General features: G+C 46.8%; 1 protein-coding gene across 1 annotated transcript in view; it reads right to left on the bottom strand.

Moving 5' to 3' along the window:
- LOC138867535 (uncharacterized) overlaps positions 1 to 10,674 on the bottom strand; it is a 13,045-nt gene extending 2,371 nt beyond the window's left edge. The window contains exon 1 of the mRNA XM_070143394.1: positions 9,350 to 10,674. Within this exon, the coding sequence (XP_069999495.1) occupies positions 9,350 to 10,674 (1,325 nt within the window). The remainder of the gene's footprint in view (positions 1 to 9,349) is intronic.
- Between the last annotated feature and the right edge of the window lie 1,344 nt (positions 10,675 to 12,018).

The raw sequence follows: 12,018 nt of genomic DNA, 5'->3' as shown, positions 1-12,018 counted from the left end.
AAAGAAGGGGAATGCAAAGAATGGAATAACTGAGGAAAGGAAAGGAAGAGGGGAGAGGAGGGGAAAAACGTTTCTCATCTGCTGGTATGCACACTTACACAAAAATATGTGTGTATGTGTGTATGTATCTATATCTACATCTATCTAAATATCTGTCTATCCATCTATCTAATTATCTATCCGTCTGGCTGTCTGCTCATGTATCTATCTATGTCTTTATCTATATCCATCTTATTTATTTATATATGTATCTATATATATATATTATTCTGTCTGTCTTTATCTATATCCATTTATCTATATCCATGTATACACTCATATAAAGAGAAAGTAAGAGACAAATGTAGACATACAAACACAGATACAGACACACAGACACAAACACAGATGCAGACACACAGACACAGATGCAGACACACAGACACAGATGCAGACACACAGACACAGATGCAGACACACAGACACAGATGCAGACACACAGACACAGATGCAGACACAGACACAGACAGTGTTCACTATACAATTTTGAATTTTGCTTTTCATTTTCTTCATCAAAACTATTGCCATTCAAACCCCTCCTCCTTCCTCACCCCCCCCCTTACCTCTCCCTACAGATCAATAAGGTCGCTTTTCCTATCCTAGAACAATAGATACATAACCCTTTCGATGCAATAACGACCCCCCCCCTTGCAATATTGTCTTCGGGGATTCTCATAAGGAAAACTTGAATAATAAAAGCTTCTTATGCGGCCATTTCAATCTCCATTAATTGTGTTGCTTATCCACCCCTTCTTCTTTTATCTTTTATCGTTATTTTCCTTTTCTTATCGTTTCTTTTTGTTGTTGTTGTTGTTGTTTCTTTCTTGGTTTCATTTTCTTGCTTGTTTTGGTTTTTCTTTTTTGTTTTTTTTCTTTTGTTTCTTTTTCTTGCTTTTTTTTCTTTCGGTTTCTTGCTTGTTTTGGTTGGTATGATCTTTTTTTCTGTTATTCTTTCTTTCTTTATCACATAATTCTTACTGATATTCTTGTTATCTTTCTTTCCTTTTGTAACTCCATTTATTGACTCGTCTTTCTCCACTTCCTTCTCTCTCTCCATCGCCACCTTCTCCACTTTCTTTCCTCCTCCGTTAATTCCACTTACTCCTCCACCTCCACTTCCACTTTCACCTCTGCCGTCATCACTACAACCACCACCTCCTCCTCCTCCTCTTCTTCTTCCACCCTTTTCTCTTTTCTCTCCTTCCCTTCTTCGTTTTCTTTTTCTTCTTCTTCTTCCTCCTCCGTCTTCCTCCTCCTCCTCTCCTCCTCCTCCTCCTTCTTCTTCTTCTCCTCCTCCTCCTCTCTTCCTCCTCCCTCCTCCTCCTCCTTCTCCCCTACTTCTCTCCTCCTCCTTCCTCCTCCTCCTCTCCCTCCCTCCTCCTCCTCCTCCTCCCTTTCCTCCTTTCCCTTTCTCCTCCTCCTCCTCCTCCTCCTCCTCCTCCTTCTCCTCCTCCTCCTCCTCCTCCTTCTTCTTCTCCTCCTCCTCCTCCTCCTCCTCTTCCTCCTCCTCCTCCTTCTTCCTCCTCCACCTCTTCCTCCTCCTCCACCCCTTCCTCTTTCTCCTCCTCCTCCTCCTCCTCCCCCTCCTCCTCCTTTTCCTCCTCCTCCATCTCTTCCTCCCCCTCCTCCTCCTCCTCCTCCTCCTCCTCCTTCCTTCCCTCCCTCCTCCTTCCTTCCTTCCTCCTCCTCCTCCACCTCTTCCTCCTCCTCCACCTCTTCCTCCTCCTCCACCCCTTCCTCCTTCTCCTTCTCCTCCTCCTCCTCCTCCCCCTCCCCCTCCTCCTCCTTCCTTCCCTCCTCCATCTCTTCCTCCTCCTCCTGCTTCCTTCCCTCCCTCCTCCTCTCCTTCCTTCCTCCTCCTCCTCCTCCTCCTCCTCCTCCTCCCCCTCCTCCTCCTCCTCCCCCTCCTTCTCTTCTTCCTCCTCCTCCTCTCCCTCCCCCTCCTCCTCCTCCTCCTCCTTCCCTCCCTCCCTCCCTCCCTCCCCCTCCTCCTCCTTCTCTTCTTCCTCCTCCTCCTCCTCCTCCCCTTCCTCCTCCCCGTCCTCCTCCTCCATCCTTCTCCTCCTCCTCCTCCTCCTTCCTTCCCTCCTCCTCCCCCCCCCCTTTGTCGTTAACGGTAATGATTCAAAGGATTTAAATTTTCCCGGGTTTGAATTCACTGCTGTTACGTCAGCATTGAGTTATTGTTGCTTTTTGTGTATTTTTATTTGATTATTCATTTGTTTATCTGTTTGTCGTTTATTTTACTTACATCTGCATTGTTGTTGTTGTTTTTATTTTTATTTCTATTTGATTATTCATTTGTTTATCTGTTTATCGTTTATTTTACTTACTTCTGCATTGTTGTTGTTGTTTTTTATCTGTTTATTTATCTTTTTATGTATTTATTTGTTTCTTTCCCAATTTATGTCAGGCTTATGTATTATCTTATTTTGTTTTGCAATTTCGAATTTCTTATTCTTTATGGCGCAAGAAATTAATTTATTTCATTTGGAATTGTTGCTTTGATTGTTTTGACGTTTATTTTTGTTAACAATATCTTGCAAGAGTTAAAGATACAGAAAATTCCTCTTTTGAAGCAAACGACCGTTTTGTGGTTTAACGGACCATATTTTGGCGCCAAATTTTTTACTCGTGATTCTTTTTTTTCTTCTTTTTCCTTTTTTTCTTTTATTTTCGTTCATATCTTTTTGTTTGTTTGTTTACTATTCTATAATGTGTATGTATATTCATTTGCTTGTTTTCTTAATTTGTTTATTTGTTTCTTTTAACTGCAATAGTGAAGATTATAAAGATTGTGGTGGTGGTGGTGATTATGATAATGATGATAATAATAATCATGATTATAATTTTGATAATGGCATTGATGTTGAATTGGTAATGATATTGAAAAGGTTAAAGATGATATTAAATTGCAAAATCTGGCTTGCTCTCCAACAATGACACTAACTGACAACTGTAACTCTATTTGGATGTCCTTTAATTATTGTGATATTGACAAAGATAATTAGGATAGCAATTATAGTATCAACAACGATCATATATATATATATATATATATATATATATATATATATATATATATATATATATATATCTGTGTGTGTGTGTGTTCGTGTGTAAGTGTATGTGTGCGTATGCGTGCGTGTGCTTTGTGTGCGTGTGTGTGTGTGTGTGTGTGTTCGTGTGCTTGTGTGTGTGTGTGTGTGTGTGTGTGTGTGTGTGTTCGTGTGCTTGTGTGTGTGTGTGTGTGTGTGCGTGTGTGTGTGTGCGCTCGTGTGCGTGCGTGTGTGTGTGTGTGTGTGTGCGCGTGTGCTTGTGTGTGCTTGTGCGTGTGTGTGAATATAAAATCCTCAATGATAGGTTGCATGTAACCCATTAACTCCACACAGCCCCCCCCCACCACCACCACACCCTCCCCTCCCTAAATCCCCATCTCCCCCTCCCTCCATTACCTCCCCCCCCCCCCCCCCCGATTAAGGTGTGAAGGCAGATCATCATGCACGCTTCATGACACTTCCCTTCCCTCGCTTCTTCTGCCCGTCGTGATCATGCACGTGCAACAGACGGTACCATGCATGTGTTTTTTTTTTTTTTTTTTTTTTTTTTTTTACCTCCCTTTTCTCATTTTCGTTCTTCTTGTTCTTTTTTTCTCTTCATTTGTTCATTTTTTCCTCCTCTTCTTTCTTTTTCTGATTCTCCTTCTTCTACAGCTTGTTCCATATCTTCCCCTTCCTCTTCCTCCTCCTCTCCTTTTTCTTCTTTTTTTTCTACTCCTCCTCGTCTCCTTTCTCTTCCTTCTCCTCCACCTCCTGCTCCTCCTCCTCCTCCTCTTCTTCTTCCTCCTCCTCCTCTTCCAATTCCTCTTCCTCTTCCTCCTCCTCTTCTTCTTCCTCCTCTTCCTCCTGCTTCTCCTCCTTATTATCAATCTTCTTCCTTTTCTTCCTTTCTTCCTATTTCATATTATCACAATATCAAAAATATCAGATACGTAGTTGGTTTAATTAAACTAATTAGGGGTCAATTAAAGGTGATTGGGCAGAGGACGTGGTAATGATACGTTAACGATTAGGGTAATTAAGGGTTTTGATCATTAATAATGTTTTAAATATGATAATTTGCGTTTTAATACCATAGAAAATGGGGTTTGATAGTGTCCCAAACACTCGATAGATGGCAGTGATAATCTACGTATTTATCACCGTATAGATATGTCTTATCTCTTCAAATTGCTATTCTTTCTTTCCTTCTTCTTCCAGGAAAAGATAGTGGCGTTGATTAAACCCCAAAATTAGAAGATTAAAGAAAAAAAGGAAAAAAAATAGTTTACCCCGAAATTTTGTCACATTCCGTGCTTTATGGAGACTAATGCTAGGTTCCCTGATGCATTTTCTTGAAGATTAGATGTGATTTCTTTTCTTTCTTTTGTGCTTCTTCTTTTTCTTCATCATCGTCTTTTTTCTGCTTCTTCTTCTTCTTCTTCTTAATCTTCTTTTTCTTCCTTATACTTGTTATTATTCGTTTTCATATTATTCTTATTCTTTTTTTCATCCTCTTTTGCTTCTCCTTCTTCTTTTTCTTCTTCTTCTTCTTTTGAATCTTTTTTTCTTTATACTTGTTATCATTCGTCTTCTTACTCTTCTTTCTCTTCACCCTTTTTGCTTCTTCTTTTTCCTTTGCTTCTGATTTTGGCTCCTGTTCATTTTGCTTCTTCCTTTTATTATCTTAGTTTTTCTTCTTTCTTTTTCTTGCTCTTCTTTTGCTTCTTCCTTTTCCCTCTTCTGCATTTCTCTGATGCCCGTTCTCCTCTTCTTATCACATTCTCTTCGTCTATCTCCCTTACCCTCTTATCCCTTCTCCCCTCTTACTCTCCTCTCCTCCTCCACTTCCCCCTCCTCGCTCCTTCTCTACATCCTTTCGCTTCTCCCTTCCTCTTCCTGATCCTCATCTTCCTTCTCCACCACCACACCTTCCCCTGCCCACCTTCCCTTATCTCTTCCTCCTCCTCCTCTTTCTCCACCACCACATCCACCCCCTGCCCCCACCCCTCCCCCATCTCTTCCGCCTCTTCCTACTACTCCTCACCTTCCTCCTCCACCACTACATCCTCCCCCTACCCCCCTCCCCTATCTCCCCCATCTTCTCCTCCTTCACCATCACACCCTCCCCCTCCTCCTCCTCCTCCTCCTCCTCCTGCCCAATCCCTTACCCCATCTCTCCCATTTCCCCCTCCCCCTGCCCCCCCCCCTTCCTCCTCCTCTTCCCCCCCCCCTATCTCCCCCTCCTCTTCCCCCTCCCCCTCTCACACCAGCGGCAATCTGCTAGAAAAGCCGCTATCTGCTCCCCATTTGTCGCTAAACAGAGCAGGTTCTCGCTCGCATCACCGTCTGTATGGGAAGTACCCCTTGCGCTTGGCGATGCTCCGGCAGTCGTCTTTGTGCTCTGAGGAGGAGTGTTGCGTCTGCTCTGTTGTTCGTTTTTGATGCTTCTACAATGAGTTTTTTACTTCTGATTTTTTTTTTTTTTTACTTCTTCTTCTAATTCTTCTTTTCTTCTTCTGTCTTATTTTTCTTCTTTTAATTCTTTTTTCTTCTTATCCTTATTCAATTTATCTTTCTTCTTGTTTTCTTCTTCATTATCATCTTCTCTTTCTTCTTCTACTTCTTCTTTTTCTTCTTTTTTTCTCTCCTTCTCCTTATTCCTCTTTGTTCCTCTGTTTCTTCTCCTTCTTCTTCTATATCTTCGACTACTTCTTCTATCTCTTCTACTTCTTCTTCTTCTGTCCATTCCTCTTCCTTATTTTCATTTTTTTCCTTTATCCTTCATCTCCGTCTCCTTTTGTTACTCTCTTACTGAACTTTTAAATGTTTTCATCTTATTATTTCCCTTTTTTATTATTTATTGACCGTCTTCTACTCCTGCCCTCTTTTCGTTGAATCTATCCTCATTTCTCTCATTTTCTTTCCCCCTTTTCCCATTTTCTCATTATCTTTCCCCCTTCCCTCATCTCTCACACTTTCTTTCCCCCTTTCCTCATTTCTCTCATTTTCTTTCCCCCTTTCCTCATCTCTCGCATTTTCTCCCACCCTTCCCTCACTTCACACACCCTTTCTTTCCCTCTTTCCTCATCTCTCACATTTTCTTTCTCCTTGCTTCATCTCTCTCATCTTCTTTTACCCTTTCCTCACTTCACACCCTTTCTTTCCCCTCTTCCTCATCTCTCTCCAGCAGTTTCTTCCCGTCACTTCACTCACTTTATTTCCCTTCTTCCTCATCTCACACATTTTCTCTCACCCATTCCTCACCTCACTCCCTTTCTTTCCCTTCTTCCTCATCTCTCGCATTTTCTCCCACCCTTTCCTCACTTCACTCACCTTCCCTCCCTTCTTCTTCATCTCTCGCATTTTCTCCCCCCTTTCCTCACTTCCATTTTCTTCCACCCTTTTCTCACTTCACTCACTTTCTTTCCCTTCTTCCTCACTTCACACCCTTTCTCTCCCTTCTTCCTCATCCCTCGCATTTTCTCCCACCCTTCTCTCACTTCACACATTTTCTCCCACCCTTCCCTCACTTCACACACCTTCTTTCCCTTCTTCTTCTCTTCACTCACTTTATTTCCCTCCTTCCTCATCTCTCGCATTTTTCTCCCACCCTTCCCTCACTTCACACCCTTTCTTTCCCTTCTTCCTCATCTCTCGCATTTTCTCTCACCCTTTCCTCACTTCTCCCATTTTCTCCCCATCCTTTCCTCACCACACTTTCTTTCAACCTCTCCTCACTTCTCCCATTTTCTCCCACCCTTTCTTTCCCCTCTTCCTCATCACTCGCCAGCAGTTTCTTCCCGCCCGCACCAGGAACTGTCTCTTAGCAACAGGAGGTGTCTTTTCCCACAACAGAAGACGACCGGCGGTGGGTGTGCGTCTCGCGGTTACGTGGGCGTGCGTTAGCGTTTACGTGGGCGTGTGTTAGCGTTTACCGGGGCGTGCGTTAGCGTTTACGTGGGCGTGCGTTAGCGTTTACGTGGGCGTGCGTTAGCGTTTACGTGGGCGTGCGTCTCGCGGTTACGTGGGCGTGCGTTAGCGTTTACGTGGGCGTGTGTTAGCGTTTACGGGGGCGTGCGTTAGCGTTTACGTGGGCGTGCGTTAGCGTTTACGTGGGCGTGCGTTAGCGTTTACGTGGGCGTGCGTTAGCGTTTACGTGGGCGTGTGTTAGCGTTTACGGGGGCGTGCGTTAGCGTTTACGTGGGCGTGCGTTAGCGTTTACGTGGGCGTGCGTTAGCGTTTACGTGGGCGTGCGTTAGCGTTTACGTGGGCGTGCGTTAGCGTTTACGTGGGCGTGCGTTAGCGTTTACGTGGGCGTGCGTTAGCGTTTACGTGGGCGTGCGTCTCGCGGTTACGTGGGCGTGCGTTAGCGTTTACGGGGGCGTGCGTTAGCGGTTACGTGGGCGTGCGTTAGCGTTTACGTGGGCGTGCGTGTCGCGGTTACGTGGGCGTGCGTTAGCGTTTACGTGGCGTGTGTTAGCGTTTACGTGGGCGTGCGTCTCGCGGTTACGTGGGCGTGCGTTAGCGTTTACGGGGGCGTGCGTTAGCGGTTACGTGGGCGTGCGTTAGCGTTTACGTGGGCGTGCGTGTCGCGGTTACGTGGGCGTGCGTTAGCGTTTACGTGGGCGTGTGTTAGCGTTTACGTGGGCGTGCGTGTCGCGGTTACGTGGGCGTGCGTTAGCGTTTACGGGGGCGTGCGTTAGCGGTTACGTGGGCGTGCGTTAGCGTTTACGTGGGCGTGCGTGTCGCGGTTACGTGGGCGTGCGTTAGCGTTTACGTGGGCGTGTGTTAGCGTTTACGTGGGCGTGCGTGTCGCGGTTACGTGGGCGTGCGTTAGCGTTTACGGGGGCGTGCGTTAGCGGTTACGTGGGCGTGCGTTAGCGTTTACGTGGGCGTGCGTGTCGCGGTTACGTGGGCGTGCGTTAGCGTTTACGTGGGCGTGTGTTAGCGTTTACGTGGGCGTGCGTGTCGCGGTTACGTGGGCGTGATGTTGTTGTTGTGGTGTGGTTGTTCTCAGCCTGGATATGTTGGTGGGATTTTGATGAAGTTTATGGGTTGCTTTGGTTATTTTTTATTTTCTTTTTTCTTTTTCGTTCTTTCTTTTTCTTTTTTCTTTTTCTTTCTTTCTTTTTTCTTTGATTTTCTTTCTTTTTTTCATTTCTTTTCTTTTCTTTCTTTACTTTCTCTCTTCATTGGTGCTGTGGTGTGATTGTGGATTCTTATGAAGTTTATGGTTGCTTTGTTTATTTTTTCTTTTTTTCTTTTTCTTTTTTTCTTTGATTTTCTTTTTTTTTCATTTCTTTGCTTTTCTTTCTTTACTTTCTTTCTTCATTGGTGTGGTGGTGTGGTGTTTCCGAACGTGGATTCTTATTTAGTTTATCTTATTTAGTTTATGCTTTTCTCTATTCTTTCTTTCTTTTTTTCTTTTCTTTCTAAATTTTCTTCCTTCTTTCCTCTATCTGCTTCCTTTTCCAATTTCGGTTCTTTCTCTCTTCGTTTCCCACTTTCTCTCCACCTCCATCCCCTTCCCCTTTCCCCTTTTCCTTCACCTCCTCCTCCTCTTTCACCATCTCCACTTCCTTCACCATCCACTATCTCTTTCCCTCGCCTTCTCCTCTTCCTCTCCCGCCTCTTCCTACACTTGCTGCATCATCGTCCTCCTTCTCCTCCTCCTCCGCTTTCTCCGTCTCCTTGTATTCCTCCTCCTCCTCCTTCTCCTTTCCCACTACCCTCTCTTTCCTTCCCTCGCCTCTCCACTGCCTTCTCCTCACCCTCCTTCCACCTTCCCCACCTCTTCTTCCTCGCTTCTCACCTCCTCCTTCCTTCTCAACTTTTCCCTTTCACACCACCCCTTCCTTCGCCTCCTCCTCCCACCTCCCACTCACTTCTCCCCACTCCCCTCCCTCCCTTCCTACCCCCAATCCACCCATCCACCCATCCACCCCCCCCTCCTCCCCACTCCCCTCCCACCCCCTCCCACCCCCACTACCTCCTTCACCCTCCACTCACCTCCTTTAACCCCTCCCCCCGCCCCCACTCACTTCCTTCACCCCCTCCACCCATCCACCCCCCCCTCCTCTCCCCACGCCCTCCTCCCCACTCCCATCCCTTCCTACCCCCTCCCACCCCCACTCACCTCCTTCACCCCCTCCCACCCATCCACCCCCCCTCCTCTCCCCACTCCCCTCTCCCCCCCACTCACCTCCCCCACCCTCCCCCCCACTCACCCCCTCCCACCCCCTCCCACTCCCCCCCTCCCCCCCACTCACCCCTTCACCCCCGCCACGGAGGTGGAAACGGATGGCGAGGTTGGTGGAAGAGGCTGACGGCGGTGGTAGAAGCGGCTGACGGAGGTGGTGGAAGCGGCTGACGGCGGTGGTGGAAGCGGATGGTGAGGTTGGTGGAAGCGGCTGACGGCGGTGGTGGAAGTGGATGGCGAGGTTGGTGGAAGAGGCTGACGGCGGTGGTGGAAGGGGCTGACGGCGGTGGTGGAAGGGGCTGACGGCGGTGGTGGAAGTGGATGGCAAGGTTGGTGGAAGAGGCTGACGGCGGTGGTGGAAGGGGCTGACGGCGGTGGTGGAAGGGGCTGACGGCGGTGGTGGAAGGGGCTGACGGCGGTGGTGGAAGCGGATGGCGAGGTTGGTGGAAGAGGCTGACGGAGGTGGTGGAAGCGGCTGACAGCGGTGGTGGAAGTGGATGGCGAGGTTGGTGGAAGAGGCTGACGGCGGTGGTGGAAGCGGCTGACGGCGGTGGTGGAAGCGGCTGACGGCGGTGGTGGAATTGGCTGACGGCGGTGGTGGAAGCGGCTGATGGCGGTGGTGGAAGCGGCTGACGGCGGTGGTGGAAGCGGCTGACGGCGGTGGTGGAAGCGGCTGACGGCGGTGGTGGAAGCGGCTGACGGCGGTGGTGGAAGCGGCTGACGGCGGTGGTGGAAGGGGCTGACGGCGGTGGTGGAAGGGGCTGACGGCGGTGGTGGAAGGGGCTGACGGCGGTGGTGGAAGGGGCTGACGGCGGTGGTGGAAGGGGCTGACGGCGGTGGTGGAAGGGGCTGACGGCGGTGGTGGAAGCGGATGGCGAGGTTGGTGGAAGAGGCTGACGGAGGTGGTGGAAGCGGCTGACAGCGGTGGTGGAAGTGGATGGCGAGGTTGGTGGAAGAGGCTGACGGCGGTGGTGGAAGCGGCTGACGGCGGTGGTGGAAGCGGCTGACGGCGGTGGTGGAAGGGGCTGACGGCGGTGGTGGAAGCGGCTGACGGCGGTGGTGGAAGCGGCTGACGGCGGTGGTGGAAGCGGCTGACGGCGGTGGTGGAAGCGGCTGACGGCGGTGGTGGAAGCGGCTGACGGCGGTGGTGGAAGCGGCTGACGGCGGTGGTGGAAGCGGCTGACGGCGGTGGTGGAAGCGGCTGACGGCGGTGGTGGAAGCGGCGGCCGGCGGTGGTGGAAGGGGCTGACGGCGGTGGTGGAAGGGGCTGACGGCGGTGGTGGAAGCGGCTGACGGCGGTGGTGGAAGCGGCTGACGGCGGTGGTGGAAGCAACTGACAACACACCTTATTGTTGTTGGCAGTTGGGTGGTTTCGTTCGGTGTCGGTGTTGGCATGGTGGTGGTAGGTTTCCAGTCGTGTTTGTTTAAGTGTTTGTTTGTTTGTTTATGATTTTTTTATTTGTTGATCTATTTGTATTATTTATCTATTTATTTATTTATTCTACTCTTATTTATCTATCTACATCTATCTATTCATCTACTTTTTTATTTTCTTGATTTCCTCATTTATCCACTCATCCTTTCATTCATCTATTTATTTACTTATTTATCTATTTCCCTAGACATCCATTTATCCATTCACCCTCTTTTAGATGGATAGAACAACACAAAGAAATTCATTCATGTTTTTAATTTCATCTAATCATCGTCTTTATCAATCATTGTCATTATTCTTTTTTTTTTATCATCGTCCTTTTTCTTTTGACAACATCCTTAGTGAATGGGTGTTTTTCTCGGCGTTGCTAAATCATATAGATCCTAATATCCTAATATCCTAATCCTAATCCTAATATCCTCATCCTAATATCCTAATCCTAATATCCTCATCCTAATATCCTAATCCTAATATCCTCATATCCCAATCCTAATATCCTCATCCTAATATCCTAATCCTGATCTTAATATCTGACAACATCCTTGGTGAATAGGTGTTTTTCTCGCCGTTGGCAAATTATATAGATCCTAATATCCTAATCCTAATATGCTAATCCTGATCCTAATCCTAATATCCTAATCCTGATCCTAATCCTAATATCCTAATCCTGATCCTAATCCTAATATCCTAATCCTGATCCTAATCCTAATCTTAATATCTGACAACATCCTTGGTGAATAGGTGTTTTTCTCGCCGTTGGCAAATTATATAGATCCTAATATCCTAATATCCTAATCCTAATATCCTCATCCTAATATCCTAATATCCTCATATCCCAATCCTAATATCCTCATCCTAATATCCTAATCCTGATCTTAATATCTGACAACATCCTTGGTGAATAGGTGTTTTTCTCGCCGTTGGCAAATTATATAGATCCTAATATCCTAATATCCTAATCCTAATATCCTCATCCTAATATCCTAATCCTAATATCCTCATATCCCAATCCTAATATCCTCATCCTAATATCCTAATCCTGATCTTAATATCTGACAACATCCTTGGTGAATAGGTGTTTTTCTCGCCGTTGGCAAATTATATAGATCCTAATATCCTAATCCTAATATCCTCATCCTAATATCCTAATATCCTCATATCCCAATCCTAATATCCTCATCCTAATATCCTAATCCTGATCTTAATATCTGACAACATCCTTGGTGAATAGGTGTTTTTCTCGCCGTTGGCAAATTATATAGATCCTAATATCCTAATATCCTAATCCTAATATCCTCATCCTA

This window comes from Penaeus vannamei, chromosome 30 (assembly GCF_042767895.1).
Source record: "Penaeus vannamei isolate JL-2024 chromosome 30, ASM4276789v1, whole genome shotgun sequence".
NCBI lineage: Eukaryota > Metazoa > Arthropoda > Malacostraca > Decapoda > Penaeidae > Penaeus > Penaeus vannamei.
This window is presented reverse-complemented; position numbering and strand designations above follow the sequence as displayed.